At 40.5% G+C, this 21,571-nt stretch overlaps 1 protein-coding gene across 9 annotated transcripts in view; it reads right to left on the bottom strand.

Annotated features, from left to right (window-relative positions):
• The window catches only part of LOC139470371 (cordon-bleu protein-like 1), a 109,934-nt gene that overhangs the window by 3,636 nt on the left and 84,727 nt on the right, over positions 1 to 21,571 (bottom strand). For 5 of the 9 annotated variants that reach the window (XM_071252774.1, XM_071252773.1, XM_071252772.1 and 2 more), the window contains 6 exons: positions 11,323 to 11,548; positions 8,649 to 8,812; positions 7,050 to 7,782; positions 2,824 to 2,940; positions 1,392 to 1,691; positions 285 to 410 (listed from right to left, as the gene is read on the bottom strand). In XM_071252774.1, coding sequence (XP_071108875.1) covers positions 285 to 410; positions 1,392 to 1,691; positions 2,824 to 2,940; positions 7,050 to 7,782; positions 8,649 to 8,812; positions 11,323 to 11,548 — 1,666 coding nt within the window. The remainder of the gene's footprint in view (positions 1 to 284; positions 411 to 1,391; positions 1,692 to 2,823; positions 2,941 to 7,049; positions 7,783 to 8,648; positions 8,813 to 11,322; positions 11,549 to 21,571) is intronic. The other 4 variants (XM_071252776.1, XM_071252777.1, XM_071252778.1 and 1 more) reach the window with 3 other exon arrangements.

Genomic DNA, 21,571 nt, shown 5'->3' with positions numbered 1-21,571 from the left:
ACTGTAGATGAAATTGGGCGCCCCCATAACAAGGATTGATTTGTGAACTGAAAATTCCAAAGAAAACAACCAGCTGAAAACGTCCTCAAATACACATCAATTAGAAGTTGAGGTCACTAGGAGAAGGCTGAAATAGAATGGGATTATCACAGAAACAGATGTGTGAAGACAGGCAACTGAAGCAGTAGAAGCACATTAAAGGGAGGTCACTCTAGCCACAACACACAAGTGCAAATCTAATAGGACCATAAGCTTGCCCCCCTAGTGGTGGACTTGTGAACTACCTGGGGCCTCTGCCTCGAGAACTTCCTCTGCCAAGGCGATTGTTTGTTCAAACGCCAAGTTAACATCTTCGATAGTATTAATGGAACTTATACTGCTGTGACTGTCTGTCCGGGAATGGGTGTGGACTGTATTGTGGAAGGAAGGAAGATTGAAGGATTGAAAGAAAGGGATAGAAATATATCATTGCATACACAAACACACAAACATGTTCTGTCAGTGACTATCATATGTCAAGTGTAGTTTTATACATGGATTTTCATTTAAAAGATTACCTTTCCTTTTATTGGAAAATTTATGTGAGCTGTTTTAAAAATGCACCAAATATTAATATTCAGACAATATCTAGTTGACAAATATGAAACGACTGCTTCTGAAAAATTGAATTGAGACAAAATTGAGAAGATGTAGTAATAAAAAAAACCCCAAACCTTCCATAAACCTGAGAAATATCTGCTAAATGCAGGGTCCTTGGTACCACTTCAACTATAACATGTGTTTAGGAATCTCTAGCAAACAGTGTCTTCCTGGGGGGTCTGACAACCAGCACATTTTACAGACTACTTTACATGAATTTTAGTTTCTGGATAAATAACTTTCCTCTCGAGTTTGAGGCATAAATTCAAGACTCAGATACTGTATCTTCTCAAAGACAACGATGCTCCAACAACAGTGTTACTAGTGGTGGGACTATTCTTAATCTAGTGATACAATTCATTCCGGGTACATAAAAACACCAAAAAGAAAACACAATGACTATATGCCTTTGGTAATAAGATACTTCATGTTTCGAGGAGAGGGAAATACCACACACATATATTCTTTGAGTTTAGAAACAGTGTATGTCAGTGTTCTAAAGGTAAATTCATTTACAAGCTACAATTTACCATGTGGTACAGTTTCATCCAAGTCCTTGTATTTTTAAAATATTATCAATGATTTTTTTTGATCTTCAAAATAAACAGAAAGAAATTAATCAATTCTTGTAAAAGTCTTCCTGTGTTGTGACATCATCCTATCCAGTAGTATTGTTCATACTATCAAGTATTATTGATGGTTGCACACCAAATGTTAAGAGACGACAGAAAGCATGAGGAAGGGCGACTCACCGGCAACTGGAGAACTCTTGGCACTGGATGGGCCGAGAGAGGCATTATCATGAACCTCTACACCAACATCCACTGTCTCAGTCGGCCCAGTTGTGGGGGGTGGGGGTTCGCTAGGTGGGGGAGGGGCTACAAAGGAGCAAGGGCGTGGCACTTTTGGCTGCTCGATATTTTCAATATCCTCACTGCATATAGAGTCATCCTCCACCATCATCAACAAACCATCCAATGTCTCATTAATATCTTCGCTGTCATCATCGTCAGTATCCATTTTTCCATCAGTTTCGTCATCATTACCAGATGCTGAAGAAGGAATCACATTTGATATGTTCAGAAAATATAGAATACTTAATAATGATGATTGATCCACCTGCAGAACATATATTCATTATCAGTAAATTCATGTAATATAACTTTCCATAATCATAAGAAATCTTCCATTCTATAGCATGATTCGAACTATATCATAAGTAGGTGTTTTTGAATGTTCAAAGTAATAAGGTACAGACATTGGCACTTGTGTATCTTTGGAACTGAAGCTGAAATTAGACCGAATTGGCAGTTTTATAGGAATTATTTCATATTTCATTCATGGAAATGTTCCATTGAAACAACTGATTGGCTCCCTTGAAAATGAAGAAAAGAATTGAAATATCAAAACAAAACTGTTGCATATGGACAGAAACACATGAAACAGAAAATGGGTAAAAATTTGGAAAGGAAAAATAGAAATGATAACATCATCTTCTGGATATAATATATTCATATAATTTCAAGTCTTACACAACATTTGGACATAGCAAATAATGAAAAAGAAGATAATGATGTAAAATAATGCTTGAATAGGCTCTGTAGCTCACCTTTATTTAATGTACTGTATTTTGGATTGTTGGCACTGTTCGGACCATTAATACAAAAGCATATGATTGACAGACAGTTTTAGAGAATTCTAAAAAATCATTCCAAAGTCTATTACCATACCACATTCCTATATTTGTACATTATCACACATTGAGCATTGTGAATACATTTTTAGTATGGCAGCATTATAGTCAAAGTTTCATGTAATCAATCTCTAAGCCAGTTCTTATATATATAAGCAAACATTATAATATAATTGGATCAGCTTACAATGGACAGATGATGGACAACACAACATTCGCTCAAATGAACCTTTGGTTCAGAACAGAAATGACACATGCACTAAATATACTGACAGACCTAAAACCTACAGAGCAAACAGTTGTGTGTTACAGCAAGCATATGGTTCAAAGGTAACATAAAAATATCAATACAAAACAGAAGCCACAGCAAAGATTAAATGTGAGAAATTCCTTTGATAAACTCATGCCACAAATCTGACTTACAATATCATTCTACATATTTACACATCGTGCTATACATAACATAAATATCATGCCGTAAGAGGACTTACATGTTTCCTTTGTTGTCTGTTTAGCTTCTGGGGATGAGGTACTTAGGGTGTGGTCCTGAGAAGCTTCGGGTTTGTGACTAGGAGGGGTAGATAGGGAGGGGGGAGGGGGTTCAGCAACTGGGGAGAGAGGTATACATGCCTGGTATAGTATATTTTGTTGTATATATGTCATTCATTGTGTTGGAGGCATACATAGTATACAATACACTGGAAATAATATTCATCTTTTGTTGATACCAGTACAATATGCTGTTGAAGAGGGCAGTGAGAAAGGATGGTTTTAAGTTGCTTTCAGCAATATTCCATCACAACTCGGCAGGTAAAACAAGCATGGACACATTTATAACAACTAAGCTACCAAAATGGCCATCCGGTGCAAGAATAATAAATACAGATCATCAGCCCAATGTCTGAAATATTATAAGTTATGAATAAAAATTGTATTATGTGATCCTTTGGCGAGCCTAATACTTCATTTTTATTCCTAATAATGACACACAAGTTTAACAATCTCTAAAGATTTAAAAAATATTACATATGCTATATATGCCTTCAACATTTCTGGAGTATTATGTTTATATCAACAAGAAACCCAAATGGAATAAACCAAAAATCAAAATATATGTGTAACTATGGAGTTTATTTACCTGCAGCTTTTTTTATAACCTAAACTCAAATAATAGTCCAAAATATATTTACAGACTTAAAAAAGTAAACAACTGCAACAGTTACAGCTGATGACCCTGACACAGGTCTGTTTGGGAGCAAGTTTTCACTGTACTACTTCAAAATTAGAGTTTTCAAAGCAGTAAACATATATATATCCATTAAAGAGCATCTGCAAGTACCATGTATTCATACAACTTTGCAGAATGGATTGATCATGCAAATATCATATTCATAACACTGAAGCTAAATAAGCTTAATCTGCACATAAGTCCTGTCTGCCAATCTCAAAGACAGAAACAAGAACACAGAGTGAGTGAGTGAGTGAGTTGGGTTTAACATCGCTTTTAACAGTATTCCAGTTATATCATGGCGTCTCAGCTTGATGTGGGAGGAAAGCCCGAAGTGATGCAGGTCTCAGACGTTTACCACTTCGGTGAAACCCACGAGCAGGGATATGGTGCTGACAAACCTAGAAACATAATTTGGGCGAACCGGGATTCGATCCCACAATCAAAGGTTTCTGGCGTGCCCAAGGGACGCAACTCTGCACAGCGAATTGCGGCGCCTTAAGACGACTGGGCCACCCTTGCCCCCACAAGAACACAGAAGGGGCAGAGACTAAATATGGGAAATCAATATATAGAGGTCATGTCCTCCAAAATGAAAACACATCTGTGACGTCATCCTATTGTTTAAACCTCCAGTTGTTAGTCAATTATACATCATCTTGAACCATCATTTGGATTTGACGGAACTATTCTAAAAATATTTTGACAAGTGAATATTTACAAATTTGTTGGAAAATATGTATTACCAGCAGGTTTTAACCCACATTGATTGACTCAGCTTGATTTGAAGATATGAAATTGTCGACCTCTGAGCCATAGCAACACATGAAGGTATCGTGTGAAATTAACTATTAAATAATTTCGAAATTCTGCATAATGCTTAAAAGCTCAAAAACAATATGTGTATAATGTTGTGTTAGAGCAGGTTACCTAGAGCAATGTTCATATTTATAGCAATTAGATAAACCTTCTGATAAACATATATTAAAGTGTTCTTGTTTGGGGCTCTATATTTCCTATAATGCCTGTCATGCATATTTACCATGTGAAATGATTGATAAAATACCATGTGAAACGATTGATAAAATACTAGTTTAGGACCCCACAAAATTATGAAGAGCTGTGTACCATGAATTGTAAGTGTCAGCTTGCGACGGAGCTTGGTGCACGTGCAACAGCAGCAGAGAACGCTTTCCTCGTGCTTCACTCAAGGACTCAAGCAGTATAAATACAGACTACAAAGAGTTTTCGTTTATCTTTCACGAGAGAAAACTTTGTCAAAGTGTAATAGTAGGGATGCGTTTTAAGTAGGGGAATATGCTTGTAACCCTGCGGCCCCCTGCTCCATGGTGTTGAGGAATGGAGAGGTACTCTGACTTTCCCTGCTACTCACACACTTGACTGCACAACACGCCCACCCTCCATTCGCGACCATAGTTGCCTGCACAACACGCCCACCCTCCATTCGCGACCATAGTTGCCTGCACAACACGCCCACCCTCCATTCGCGACCATAGTTGACTGCACAACACGCCCACCCTCCATTCGCGACCATAGTTGCCTGCACAACACGCCCACCCTCCATTCGCGACCATAGTTGCCTGCACAACACGCCCACCCTCCATTCGCGACCATAGTTGCCTGCACAACACGCCCACCCTCCATTCGCGACCATAGTTGCCTGCACCTGTTCTGTGGCAAGTAATCTCAACATAGCAACTTTAATACTCTAATACTTAATCACAAATGCTTGACCAAAATTGAATTTGAAAAATAGAAACAGTGTTTAATAATAAAGGAGATGATAAAATTCTGGCAATTAAGTTATGACAACATTTAAGATGCCTTCAGTTGTCTAGTCAGGGGATTAAACCCTGACTGGCATTTACTGTGTGGAATGGGGCCAAGGCAGCAGGTCTCTGGTATAAACTATATAAAAGTCCTATAAAGCCTTCAACATGTTTAGGGGGCACGGGTGGCCCAGTCGTCTAAGGCGCCGCGATTCGCTGTGCAGAGTTGCGTCCCTTGGGCACGCCAGAAACCTATGATTGTGGGTTCGAATCCCGGTTCGCCCCAATTATGTTTCTAGGTTTGTCAGCACCATACCCGTGCTCGTGGGTTTCACCGAAGTGGTAAACGTCTGAGACCTGCATCACTTCGGGCTTTCCTCCCACATTAAGCTGACACGCCGCGATATAACTGGAATAATGTTAAAAGCGGCGTAAAACCTAATTCACTCACTCACTCATTCAACATGTTTAATAGAGATAGCCACTTGGGCCACATTATGTCATCAAATAAATATATTAAATGTGAAATTAATATACACAAAAGGACCCTTCTCCGGAAAGCATAACGCAGTCTTGATCAGTACATCTTAGATAAGCTAACTTCAGAAGTTTCTTAGAAAACTTGTGTCCCATTGCAGGCACCAAGCAAAATTACATGGATCAAGGACCTTAACTCTGTAAAACATAAATGACAAAACCAATTTAGGTGTAAGTCTTGACAAGTATCTCTTAGATAGGCATGCACACTTTCATTCAAGTACTCTCAGTAGTCGCTGAGGAAATGGGGTCCACAATTTCACACAGTATGCACAAAGTTGAAAAGCATGAAGCAAGGGCCATAACTATGTAAACAATGAATGTACAACACCAATTTTCTAACTCAATTGAGATCATGACCAGTAACATCAGTGTGTAAAATTTCATTTCTCTAACTTGTATAGTTTTTGAGAACATTTGACGGAGAGAGAACTCGGTTCCTATATCCCCTGCCAGTTACAGACATTCATTGTTATTTCAAGTACTCACATTGTGATGATCAAAGGTCAGTTTGACACTCAATAATGGATGCAGTGTTACTTTTGTAGGATTAACAGAAATAGAAACACTTTAGACTTGCTATTGACTGACTATTGTGTTGTATGATTTAACTGCACCACAAAATAGATTATGAAGTACGTAGACGCTGCAACCAAGTCCACATATAAGCTAATGAAAACATCTGTCACTCTCCACTGGCCCATTGAGAAGGTAGATTTAGGCCTTGCCCTCAAATACCAAAATAATTTTGTTTGGGAATCTGAATACATAACATGTGATTTCAGCACTTTCTCCTGGACATTTGAATATGTTTGAACTATGAGTTCTATTTATTTTTCTCTCTCATGAATTGACTGAATGCATCAAGGAAAGTAGTTTAACATGTTCAATCTACAGTACAGACAAGCAAAAACCAACAACACACTACAAACAGCATAAGATATAAAAAAAACTGAGGCAGGAAAGATCTGAGCTCAAGAAACTTGAACAAAAAAGCAATTCAAACTCGCATATTATATAAAATATTAAAAACAGCATTGCTGAATGGAAAGTCTGGCCTAAAGAATATGAAACAAAACTACTCTAGTCCCAAATAGTGGAGATGAATTCCTCCAGAAGTCAGTTATGTGAGTGTGTATGGAAAAGGACAGAGGAGACCTACCTGGGGGTGGCCCAGGGGCTCTCTTCTTCTTCGTGGAGGGTGGGGGTGGCTTGTTGGACTTCTCCTTTCTCTCTAGAGAATGTGATCGCTGAACTTGCTTTTTAACCAACCTGTTATGTGGCAATGTTTGGCTATCTCCAGCAGCCCTTTCAGTGTATTTGGGGGAGCTATGAACAGGGGAGTGTTCATTTATACCACTGTCACCATTAGTGTTATCAGCACTTTCAATGGATGTAGTGTCTATGCTTGTTTTGAAATTTGTTGAAACACGATTTGCCTCAGGTGACTCTGCTCCACTTAGGGTCAGTTCATGATATCCGCTTGAATCAGAGCTGTTGCGGGAATGAAGTCTCTGTGTCACATGGTCAGGTGTAACCTTGGAAACACCTTCTCTCTTCTCATGCATCACAACTGGTGTTTTGTCCTTCACAGAAATTTCAACAGTTTCTGATGCTGCATGTTTCTGTTGCTGGGGTGGTGGAGGTGCTGGCCGTTTCTTTTTTGTGGCTGCTTTTTGTGGAAGGGTGTTTTCTTTGCCCTGTGAAGATGATGCTCCATCATGAACTTTCAACTCCTTAGCAGTCACAAACATAGATTTAGGTCGCACCTGCAAGTTGGCCGCATCTGATTCTCGACGTTCTGGGGGAGGGGTCGTGTTCTGTCGCGCTCTGGCCACTGACATTTGATTACTTGTTGTCGAGCTAGTTTCCATGTCCTGATATCGTGTCTCATGCTGCGAAATGTAAGTTACCTTTCTTATCATCATATATTTCTTTCTATTTTAAACACAATAGAGCATACATTTTTAACAGAAATTTCACTAGAGTAATTAACGATGAAGATAATTGAAAGGAATACAATCAGCTGTCCCCAGCTCTTATGACAAGTGTAAGGTACAGGAGATCTATTCTTGTACTACTTTCAAGGTCTTCAGCAACCCATGCTTGCCATAAAAGGCGGCTAGGCTTGTCGTAAAAGCAACAAACGGGATGGGGTGGTCAGGCTTGCTGACTTGGTTGATGTATATCATCGTTTCCCAATTACGTGGATCAATGCTCATGATGTCCATCACTGGACATATTGCTGATTACGGCGTCAAACAAACAAACTACTTTCAAGTGAGACATGATGAGGGGTTTAAAATTTGAATTGTAAGACTTGCTTGGAGGTTTTACAGTTGAGTTGTACAATAAATCTCTTACTATGCATCTATGTTGATTTTTGACTGGTCAAAATTCACAATTTGTATCACATGAAAATTCCATGATGTGACTCGAACCTGCAACCTCACATATCATTTTAAGTACTGTTTTCCCACTAGACCACAAGGGCAGATGATGAAAGGGTGTTCAAGTTTACATGTCCTGACCTCAGTTGGCTGCACATGCTATATTCTGTCTCTGACTGAAGTAACAGCAGCAAACATACTGAAGTCATATCAGCGCATGTCCAAGTAAGAGTTATCTCCCTTCCTACACTACATACATGTTTCTGAAAAACCCTCAGGATGCATTGCTTGTGTTTCTTGCTTCTAAGTTTATAGCTCATTTTTTATAGGTCTATGATTATCATGAAAGCATGAAGCAAATTTATACAAACCAATTTAAATTTATTATCCTTCCTTTTGAGGAATGAAAGGAAACCTCTTTTCTTCTTGGGTTCTGATGCCCCCGGCATGTAGGAAGGGAAGGATTCTTTAGGCAGAGTTAGGGACTCACTACGAGAGAGGTCTGGCATCGATCGTGCTGAGTCAGCAACTAAACCTACAACACAGAACAAGTCGGTCAACAGATCTGTCAACCTTAAATTTCATACATAATGTGGAAAAAATAAAAGTTTGCAGAATGCACTTAACATTTTGGTAGTACTTCTTCCCCATGAGTCATTCTTTTTTTCTTTTATGATAGGTTTTTCAACTGAGTAACTATACTTTAAAAATGAAATCACATTGAATTTACGTTTATTTTTACCACCAACCCACATCGTGATGTGTCAACTTCCTTGTGAGGGAAGCCAAAAGTGGTGGACATCTTAGATGAATGTCACACAAGCCACAGAGCTTTGTGTATGGTGCTGGCAAACAATGGACCATAATCCTGGTTAATACGGGCTCCGAACCCAGGACCAGAAGAACGTAGCCAAGGCGTGTAACAGTAAACTTCACTGCCTTACATCACTCGACCCCATCAGCCTCCACATAACTAGACAGTTTCACAAAACAATTATTGGACGTAGTCAGTTTCCTCAGCTTGCTTGCATTAAATGTTTTTAAGCAATTTTTTATTTAATAAGAAAATGAAGAGTGGGGGTTGTTAATCGTACAATAAAACACTGCCCCATGAAGGGCGCAGTTCTTATTGGTTTTTTCTCCCTGCTTCTTCTTGTTCTACTGATGAACCTCCCTACAGTGTGCACAGACTTATAGAACTTATTATATAGGTCTGTGCACACACAAAAACGTTAATACTACACAATCAGTGACACAATTCAGCGCAATAACGCCACACTAGCCCTTCCCATTCCAGTATCAGGAAACAGTACTTATTTTCTTCAGTTTACAGAACATTAACACAACAATATCTTAACTGGTTAGCAAATGCCATGGAATCATCTGCAGTTCCTATATCATCAATCATAAGTTTAAAGCTTGAAAACCCACAAACCATTCTTTTCATCACCTGTTATGCAAATAAGATGCCTAAACTGACAAAGAAACAACATTAACATATCAAAATCTAAATGTCTGTCTTTCTAAATATGTTAATGAATCATGGTCCTGTCAATTTTCTATGAAACCCTATATAACAAACTGAACATATGAAGAGTAAGGTTGCCTGCTGGGTAGTTTGGTTATCTGCATGTGCAGGAACATAAAACTACTGTTTGGTCTTGTTTAGGTCGACAGGAATAAGGTTAATAATCATATGGATAGGAGAAAGACAAAAGTAATAGTAATACCTAAATAACCCAAATTTTCTTACTTAAAAATTTGAGAAACAAGAAGTAATAATGACATTGATGTGGTCTTGACTTTTCATGTATTTCACATACGCTGCAAACTTAATGTTTTGAGAAACTACATACCATTAAGCTTTTTATCAAATACTGACAAATAATCTTCTAAATAAAAGCCCCGTTTCCAAGCAGTGGCTACTAAAGCAATGTATGATTAGATTCCACCTCAAAGGGTGAGAAAAGGATGAGGCTTCTTAATGTAGCCCTGGGTCTCCTTAGTGTGCCTGATACAGCAGAACAGGATAGAGTTGTGATTACAGAAGAAGTCAATTCTTACATTGTCAAAAAAACATGTGCAAAGCTTCTTCTCTTGTGAGTTAGTCATTCTTTTGTTTAAGGGTACATGCTGGACCAAGTCAGTGTTAATCAAATTTCAATAAATGAAGGCTATTCTGAATATATGCATGAAAAATACTATTGATCGCCGTTTGAGAAAATGCAAAAAAATCAAGAGCACTTTCATGAACCTTTAGGTGCTGAAGATTATCATGACTGGTCCTTGACCAAAACATAAAACAGACGATGTGCTTAAAAACTGCCCTATCCTTCAATAATCATTGTTGACTCTACAGGTGCCCCATTGGGTGCAAGTCCAACATAATGCTGATCTTAAGTTCAAGGATGAACTTTAACATGCCTTCTGTTATATCGTCAAAGAGGTATCACAAATATCCTGTTTGACAATAAACTTACAGACTGCTGCACAAGAGATTTTAATGGACTCATAATCAATTGTCCCTTCCAAATGTTGCCTCACCAAACACTCACCTTGGATTAAACTGATGTGACCTAATTCCATACCGCCAGTCATGGAGGCAATAAAACTCAAACATGTTCATAGAAAAAGTAAACGAATACTTCATTTAAGTCATTAATGCCCCAAACAATTAAAACAGATAATTCCATGGACTTGCTTTAAGATCCCTCCTAAACATTTTTAGAAATTAGAATTATTTATTTATTTTCCTTTTAGCAACATTCAAACAACATCAGGTATGGGGACATCCAACATTGGCTTCACATAGTTCCAGTGAACTAATTGGGTAAAGAGGATATCTTGTGTATATTTTTCACATATATGCAGCTTATCTGAAGCTCTGCATATTAATCTTGTAACTTAAGGCTGCAGTGTTGCGAACATGACTGTATTTAATCTGTAACAATTACTAATACTGACAAATAGCAAGCTATGTACTCAAAATTTGAAATAAAAAGTTCTCTAAAAAACAGACCTGTTATTAAGACTAGATTCACTTACCCAAAGGGATGAGATTTATTTCATTGCTCTTGAGGTCACCCACAGTTATGATCCTTAGGTCAAGGTTGACATGATGGTTGGTGGGGTGTTGGAAAGTGAAACGTTTGGGGTCAAGATGTTTCTCTTTGCATACATGAGCATACAGCTGTCCCAAGTTTGTTTCAGGGCTGATCCGAGTCACCATCTTCTGGTTGCGAGGCAGGTTGACAGTGAACCGATGGGTGGTCTGAAGGAAAGACAGACAGACAAATGATTATCAGTCTCCGCTGATGAATAATTGCACTGATGGAAAGATCATTAATAGTTGAGTAGGTAGGGAGACAATGCAGCATGTGTTACAAGACAAACTAGTGATACGAGGAATAATTATTCCCTGAAACAACCCTACAGGGGAATTTGAACGACAAGTCAGTGAGTCAGGAGGTAAACTTTATTATTATGGCCCAGCTAAACAGTAGACCTAATTTTCATGTGAACTCCAGGCTGCTGAACAGTTTCCTTATCTGATATTTCACATGAAAAAATACAACAGCCTTTGTAAATCTCCCATGTATTGAAGCTTCTGATATGATGCTGTCACCACATGATGGTGTGTGTTGTGCATGAATCTCACTATGCCAAGTTGTTGTGTGTATTCATGAATCTCACCATACCATGTTGTTTAGTGTTGTGCATGAATCTCAGCGTGCCATGTTGTTGAGTGTATTCATGAATCTCACCATGCCATGTTGTTAAATGTTGTGCATGAATCTCAGCGTGCCATATTGTTGAGTGTATTCATGAATCTCACCATGCCATATTGTTGTATTTTCATGAATCTCACCATGCCATATTGTTGTATGTTTTCATGCATCTCACCATGCCAAGCTGTTAAGTGTCTTCATGAATCTCACCATGCCATGTTGTGTGCAATCATGAATCTCACCATTGTTGTGTGTTGTGTATGAATCTCCCCCTGCACCACGATGGTGGGGAACACCTCGGTCCCAGAGTCCCAGACCCTGCACCACGATGGTGGGGAACACTCCTGTCCCATAGTCCCAGACCCTGCACCACGATGGTGGGGAACACTCCAGTCCCATAGTCCCAGACCCTGCACCACGATGGTGGGGAACACTCCTGTCCCAGAGTCCCAGACCCTGCAACACGATGGTGGGGAACACTCTGGTCCCAGAGTCCCAGACACTGCACCACGATGGTGGGGAACACTCTGGTCCCAGAGTCCCAGACACTGCACCACGATGGTTTGGGAACACTCCTGTCCCATAGTGCCAGACCCTGCACCACGATGGTGGGGAACACTCCTGTCCCAGAGTCCCAGACACTGCACCACAATGGTGGGGAACACTCCAGTCCCATAGTGCCAGACCTAGCATGTTGACCTAGCATGTAAGGTATTTGATAAACATAGTCCAACAAGTTTTTGCAAGTAAGTAACACTAGCGCAGGACGAGAGACAGGTGGGTCATCATGTACCTTGTGTCTATCAACTGCTGATTACCATAGAGACAACAGGCATTTAATGTACAACAGGTAATGTGTGACTGGTTATGTTCGCCCTTGGCATTTACATACAATGACAGGTAAGGTTGGGGTATACAGTTAATGAAGCCTGTCCTTGTTCTGGGAGCCTAAACTGACATCAGTGTATATTCAGCTCTTGTATACACTTGGTTAATGGCTGAGTGGTATTGTCAAGTGGGCAATAAGATTTCAAGTTATAGATTATAATCATCCAGTGTTTGTGTCGTAGTTTTAGGGAACAGTTTAATGTTGTTAAGTTCATAACTCGGTCTAATGGCTGAATTATTGATCTTTGATGGTAACCTTTGACTCGTGTGATCCCATATCATGGTCCAGAAATAAACTGAGGTTTGAGTGAGGAAATGGGTGTACCAGGTACATAAAGCAGCAATATACAGAAGTGCAATCAGAGCGGCGACAAGCACGTAGCTTCAAGCCACATCACTGGGGTTCCACAACACACTAGTACAGCCAGGTCATCAATTAGTGAGTGAAATGGGGATCTATAAGAATAACAGTTTTTCTGAGAATAACTTGGCTTTTCATTGGTCACTGGTACTATTTTCCTTCATTCATTCTTTCAGTCCATCATCCACAGGCTGATGTGGAAGGAGAACAAGATCTCAAGAATTCTGGATTCTGATTCTGAATAACAAACAGTAACTTGATGATAAATATTCCACATCTAACCATGCATCCTCCAGTCATGATGTCTGGTGTTGTTTAATGTACGAAGGCTTGAAAACTGGGCACTGAGCAACTGTGGCCAACTTCAAGTGACATTCTCTCACTTACCAATGTTCAATTCTAAAACTGTAAATTTACATATGGCAAAGTTAATGTATTCAATGCAACAACACGTCACATGCTGCATGTAGGAGTGAAACTGATACAAATATACCAAATACCATAGCGGGCTATTTTACACAATCGGATGTGTCGTGAAGAGGTGGCTTGTTTACTGTTACGTAGAGACATTTCTTTTGGGTTACAGCTGCTGGAAATTTTGAACATGTCAGGTATTATGATCTGGAGACGTTTGCACTCAATTTGATTATGGGTAAGAAAGAGAAGAACAAACTCAGAATATTATGGTTCATCTTTCCCGAGCGAATTAATGTCCTAGTTCCCCCATTTGCTACACTCCCTCAGGAGATAACCGTAATTCCTCACGGCTTGTTAGTTATTCTCACAGTCGTATACGTTTATTGCACATTTCAGTGATGCCTCTGACAATCCAATCTTATTCAATCTTATTCATTTTAACTGTTTTAACTGGTTTTACCAAGTTAACTTTGTGAAATTCTATAACATTGTTCAGATAATGTGAGTATTTTGTTGCTTTTTACATCTTCAGTAGCAAAAGTCTTCAATGATGCGTCATATATTAGATAGAAGTGGGCCTACCTACAGAGTGTCACACTATGCACACATGACCAAGTGAGAGCAGATACTTCGGACTAGGCCATTGAGGGGCAGTGCTGTGAAGGCCAGTCACGTTCATGTGTATGCCAATACCACAGGAAGGGGTCAACTTGTATGCAGGAAGTCAAATAAATAAAAACTAATTATGTAATATTGTTGTCACAGGGTATATGGGGGTCCAGAAGCCATAATAATGGCCAATCAATTCTAATTCTAACATTGACAAAACTGAGAAGCCCTCACCTGCATCAGGTTTTCACATAATATCTAAGTACCATAAACTAAAGGGAGATTGTTTCAAAAATTGAAATTTGATTGGTAAAGATCTCAATTGGTAATCCAATCACATTAAAATCAGATCTTAGTTCTCACTACCGCTAAACAAAGATCTGAGGACATCCCATAAAGGGTCACGTCAGGACGACCTTTCATCCAACCAATCAGAGCATCGCTTACCAGATCATGAAAGTGACAGTTGGAATGTGTTTTCTGATCATGCAACCACGAAATATTTAACACGGGGTATTCCGAATGACAGTTACGGGTTTTATGATTATATCCATACAATTTAGGCCGTCTGTAAGCCATTCAAGAATGTTCTTCTTTTCAGTTTTAATTTTTGTAATCGAGAATACGTCAAAATATGTTTCGAAGCGTAGTCGCCAGTTTGAAACTAGTGTCGTAAAGCTCAAGAAAGCTGCCTTCTGAAAGGTCGATCTGACGTAACCTGTAATGGGGTGTCCTCAGATCTTTGTTTAGCGGTAGTGAAAACTAACATCTGATTTTAATGAGATTGAGATGTAATCAATAGATGAAATGAATTAAGCAATATCTTCTGTGTTGATAACAACTAGGTCACGAGCAGATTAGGTTGGTGTCAAAAGTTTGCACCCAACAAACTTAATTCTCTAGGCCACAGATTCCAGCCTTTGTATTCTACAATGGACTTTTCATATACTTATATATGGGTCCCATTTGTCACACAATGTCTATCCTGAATGTCGACTGCTATAAAGTAGTGTACTGTATATATAGGTGAGATTGATAGAAGTTGCTGATCTTGATGAATGTCATGTAAAGAATGACAGACAATGACGAGGTGGACAGTTTGTTGACTGATGTTTATTAAAGATGTTTTGTGTAAATAAAGACTGCGAGAGGGTCAACAACTCTGACCGAGACACAGTGAGCAGATGAGCGAGTGAGTGTTCTGGGGGTCACTGCTAAACTGTTCTTCCTCATGTATGTCTGAGTCACGAGGGAGTCATCAGGGGTGCAGTTTGATGTCCTGGCAGACCCAGGATCATAGTAAGGGTTAACCTGGGATTCAAACACATGGCCAGTGGTGCCTGGCACCTAAGGGAAGAAAAATATGCAGCACTTAAACCACTGGGCCACTGGTTTCCCTCTTGAAATGAAGTGTATCACAATAAGGACGTCAGGAAGAAAAAAGAAATTCTATGTATCTTCACCATAGGAAAGAAACATATTACCAGCATATAACAGAGCTAAGGAGTGTGTTCCTTAGTTGTCTTAACCACAACCAACACTGTTTTAGCTGTATGATGGCAGCCTGGCAATAGTCAGAGTCTTTGTTGGAAAACCAGGGTCGATGACAGCATCAACAACATAACACACAGTTAGCGTTTGACAGCAATCGACAAAGTACTTGAGGCTTACCACCTTCAGTGGCCATTACGACAAGCAAAGCTGGAGTCCTGTTTTGCCAATGCTATCAACACAAAGGCAGAGCTACACCAAAGAAGTACATGTAGCAATCACAATCCATTGGATATAAGCTCAATGGCCAGTGACTGAGTGAGTGACAGCTGTTTTACGGAGTTCTACCTGTGTGGAAGCAGTAGACAACTGGAGCACTAGGACAACATGCAGGTGGTTTGGGGACTTGTTCTGTGTTCACTAGCCACCATCTAGCAAGGATGCAGCTGTGAAGAAAGCTCCAGTCTGGACCACCTAACCCCTCACAAGGGTCACACAGTCTGGTCACTGCTAACACACAGAGAGAACACACACCATCACTCCCTCTGGTCCACAGCTCACTACAGACTGTAGTGTTATGTATAACAGCTGGATGAAGGGAGTGTTATCATCCAGCATAAATGCATACATGGGGCACTCCAGAGCTACTTCACGCTTTAAAACAACCCAGTCAATCCTCAATAAACCACAATACCATCAGTATCTCCTCCAAGACAAACCCACACTAAACAACAGCTGTGAAAGTTACATACATGTATACAGGTAAAACTTGCATAACGAGGACAGGTTCCTGGGACTGCCACCTGCTTCCAGGTGGTCAACCTAATGACCTTGTCCTGACCCTTGTGGTCAGGTAAAACTGGACAAGCTCTCTACCTATGGTTAAATGCCTGGACCTTTGATGTATGTTGTGCCCTATTCAATGATAGTAACCTGGCAATACTAACCTGAATAAAAGTACATCTCTATGTAGTATCTAGCAGTTGAGGATGGAATAGCAATAGTAGGCAGAAAGCATCAGATGAAGCTATAAGACCAGCTGTCATACACACGCTTTGAAGATCAAGAGAAACCATTGTTATCTATGCTCATTCATGAAAATAAACGTGCACAATTTACATGCACTGATTTACTTCAATATTCACTGTCGACACAATGGTATGATATTAAGCTGATCAGTGCACAGACTCACTATGAATTGCACTGTGTATTATGATGGAACCAGACATGAGACATTAGACCAGATGAGTTCAGAAATATTACATAACCTAAAGCACCACCAATTAAGCCCAGTCTTAAAGAAGTAATCTAGATGTCATTCTTTCTTCCATTCCAGTGCCAATGTTACTGATGTTACTTATGTTAAGTTAAGTTACAGCTTGACCCAGCTACCAGTGTGAAGTTTGTTGTTGATGAGTTGGTTAAGTTACAGCTTGACGCAGCTACCAGTGTGAAGATTGTTGTTGATGAGTTGGTTCCATGGTGTTTCGTTTGCTGCATTAACTTTGGAGGATGTGTGGGTTTGATCATAATGATGAAACAGCTACACTTACATGTGTGATGTCCAGATCATGGCAGATATATCTCTGTGGTAGATGTATTGTACGGGCCTGCTAATGCTTGATCTGTGTTTGATAAGTATTAATGTTTAACTTTAAGACAAAACTACACTCTACCATGTTTGCTTACATTATGGTTTCCCAAGCAATGCCCCTGACATGTGGGTTTGGGTCATGTTGTCAACCAAAGTCATCATTGAAAATGCAAGTTGTGGTGCTGAATTTGACTATGAACAACATTGTAAATGTGTATACATATTAATACTCTTCCCACTTCATTGTCCACAGAAATTCAGACAAAACAGAAAATTGTGTGTGTGAGTGTTTTAAGGTGTGTTTAAACACATCGTGTACAGCTGAGATGGTCAAATATTACATTATGAAGTGAGAAATTACATGTAAGGAAAACAATTAGCAAAATGGAAACATAATATGGATGTTGAATGCTGGTACTGAGTTTCTTTACTTACTAACAAACAGATGTTGACATTGGGTATAGGCTAGGTGACTTGATGACTTTGTCTTGTGAGTTGACCTGTCCTGCTGATGTTACAGCTATCATGTATGTAGTAGACCTGTCCCGCTGATGCTACAGCTATCATGTATGTAGTAGACCTGTCCCGCTGATGTTACAGATATCATGTATGAAGTTGACCAGTCCCGCTGATGCTACAGCTATCATGTATGTAGTAGACCTGTCCCGCTGATGCTACAGATATCAAGTATGTAGTAGACCTGTCCCGCTGATGCTACAGATATCAAGTATGTAGTAGACCTGTCCCGCTGATGTTACAGATATCATATATGTAGTAGGCCTGTCCCGCTGATGTTACAGATATCACGTATGTAGTAGACCTGTCCCGCTGATGTTACAGATATCACGTATGTAGTAGGCCTGTCCCGCTGATGTTACAGATATCACGTATGTAGTAGACCTGTCCCGCTGATGCTACAGATATCACTTATGTAGTAGGCCTGTCCCGCTGATACTACAGCTATCATGTATGTAGTAGACCTGTCCCGCTGATGTTACAGATATCATGTATGAAGTTGACCTGACCCGCTGATGCTACAGATATCATGTATGTAGTAGACCTGTCCCGCTGATGCTACAGATATCAAGTATGTAGTAGACCTGTCCCGCTGATGTTACAGATATCACGTATGTAGTAGACCTGTCCCGCTGATGTTACAGATATCAAGTATGTAGTAGACCTGTCCCGCTGATGCTACAGATATCACGTATGTAGTAGACCTGTCCCGCTGATGTTACAGATATCAAGTATGTAGTAGACCTGTCCCGCTGATGTTACAGATATCACGTATGTAGTAGACCTGTCCCGCTGATGTTACAGATATCACGTATGTAGTAGACCTGTCCCGCTGATGTTACAGATATCAAGTATGTAGTAGACCTGTCCCGCTGATGTTACAGATATCACGTATGTAGTAGACCTGTCCCGCTGATGTTACAGATATCACGTATGTAGTAGGTCTGTCCCGCTGATGTTACAGATATCACGTATGTAGTAGACCTGTCCCGCTGATGCTACAGCTATCATGTATGTAGTAGGCCTGTCCTGCTGATGTTACAGATATCACGTATGTAGTAGACCTGTCCGGCTGATGCTACAGATATCACGTATGTAGTAGGCCTGTCCTGCTGATGCTACAGATATCATGTATGTAGTAGACCTGTCCCGCTGATGTTACAGATATCACGTATGTAGTAGACCTGTCCCGCTGATGTTACAGATATCACGTATGTAGTAGGCCTGTCCTGCTGATGCTACAGATATCACGTATGTAGTAGACCTGTCCCGCTGATGCTACAGATATCAAGTATGTAGTAGGCCTGTCCCGCTGATACTACAGCTATCATGAATGTAGTAGACCTGTCCCGCTGATGTTACAGATATCATGTATGAAGTTGACCTGTCCCGCTGATGCTACAGCTATCATGTATGTAGTAGACCTGTCCCGCTGAAGCTACAGATATCAAGTATGTAGTAGAACTGTCCCGCTGATGTTACAGATATCACGTATGTAGTAGACCTGTCCCGCTGATGCTACAGATATCACATATGTAGTAGACCTGTCCCGCTGATGTTACAGATATCACGTATGTAGTAGACCTGTCCCGCTGACGCTACAGATACCACGTATGTAGTAGGCCTGTCCTGCTGATGCTACAGATATCATGTATGTAGTAGACCTGTCCCGCTGATGTTACAGATATCACGTATGTAGTAGACCTGTCCCGCTGATTTTACAGATATCACGTATGTAGTAGGCCTGTCCTGCTGATGCTACAGATATCACGTATGTAGTAGGCCTGTCCCCCTGATGTTACAGATATCACGTATGTAGTAGACCTGTCCCGCTGATGCTACAGATATCACGTATGTAGTAGGCCTGTCCCGCTGATACTACAGATATAATGTATGCAGTAGGCCTGCAACTACAAGTTGGATGGTCGGGGGCACACCTTCCTGACACAACTACAAGTTGGATGGTCGGGGGCACACCTTCCTGACACAACTACAAGTTGGATGGTCGGGGGCACACCTTCCTGACACAACTACAAGTTGGATGGTCGGGGGCACACCTTCCTGACACAACTACTACAAGTTGGATGGTCGGGGGCACACCTTCCTGACACAACTACAAGTTGGATGGTCGGGGGCACACCTTCCAGACACAACTACAAGTTGGATGGTCGGGGGCACACCTTCCTCACACAACTACAAGTTGGATGGTCAGGGGCACACCTTCCTGACACAACTACAAGTTGGATGGTCGGGGGCACACCTTCCTGACACAACTACAAGTTGGATGGTCGGGGGCACACCTTCCTGACACAGCTGCATGTTGTGGTCTCAGTATCGGACAACTTCTTGGAAACAGGCAGTCATGGCCACCATAGGACATGCCAGTATTCAGGAGCACAAACCTGTGCAATCATCAGTTGTTGTTCAAGAATGAACCTCCTTCATCTGATGTGCAGGACAGAGATTGCACACAACTTAACTTGCCCCGACATCAGGTAACATTAAACATTGAAATACAGAGGCAAATATGAAATAATGATGTGATTACTGGCCAAATCTACTGAAACAATTTTACCTTTCTTTTTTAACTATATGTGTATTTAGTAAGGTAACATTTTAAAATCATCAGGAATGTATATCACAGATTGTAACTTGTATGGAATTGAACCTGGGTCTAATCTAAACATGTGAGTACCCCAGCATGCTGAATAAACTGAACAGCTGGGAAGGGTGGCAATTCAGCATGTGCGTGGTCTGCCCAACCAGTTAGTCAGGAAGTGGGTACAGCCTACCAGTTTAAGCAAATTAACACTGGGGAGACAATGAAGACTGCAAGCTGTACTGGTGTAGGAAAGAACAAACAGAAATAGGTGGGTATACTCCTGGGTGTCCTCGGCCAGACTAATGTTACTTATACAGTGTACAGCATATTGAGTACACTAGCATCTTACAGTTGCAAGTACCTATATGCTTACCGTCATACACAATCAGCCATGTTCTGATCAATTTGAGATAGTTCATGGTTTAAATATATATAGGTGTTCTTTCAAAACTTGTCATTTTTGCATAACGGTATCGTGTGTTAAAATTGCTCCTCGGAGTCATGAGCATAGTTTATCAGTAAAGACTGACATTATGGATAGATATTCATTCCATAAACATTTCATTTAAATGTTTAGGTGGTAAGATCTAATTACTGCCACCTTTTGTGGGAGTGGGTACAATAATCAATAGACCCTGCGGACCGACCCCCCCTCCAGAGTGTAGCAGCGTGGGGTCAAGTTGTGGGTAGTTGGACTCGGGTGGGAGTAATGGCGAGGGGAGAAAGATGGTGGGTGGATTGTATAGGAGGTGAGAAAGATGGTTGGTGGATTGTAGAGGAGGTGAGAAAGATGGTTGGTGGATTGTAGAGGAGGTGAGAAAGATGGTGGGTGGATTGTATAGGAGGTGAGAAAGATGGTGGATGGATTGTAGAGGAGGTGAGAAAGATGGTGGGTGGATTGTAGAGGAGGTGAGAAAGATGGTGGGTGGATTGTACAGGAGGGGAGAAAGATGGTGGGTGGATTGCATAGGAGGGGAGAAAGATGGTGGGTGGATTGTAGAGGAGGGGAGAAAGATGGTGGGTGGATTGTAGAGGAGGTGAGAAAGATAGTGGGTGGATTGTATAGGAGGGGAGAAAGATGGTGGGTG

This window comes from Haliotis cracherodii, unplaced genomic scaffold, assembly GCF_022045235.1.
Source record: "Haliotis cracherodii isolate W230 unplaced genomic scaffold, xgHalCrac1.p SCAF_20, whole genome shotgun sequence".
Classification (NCBI taxonomy): Eukaryota; Metazoa; Mollusca; class Gastropoda; order Lepetellida; family Haliotidae; genus Haliotis; species Haliotis cracherodii.
The sequence above is the reverse complement of the archived record's forward strand: the minus strand, read 5'-3'. Positions and strand labels throughout refer to the sequence as shown.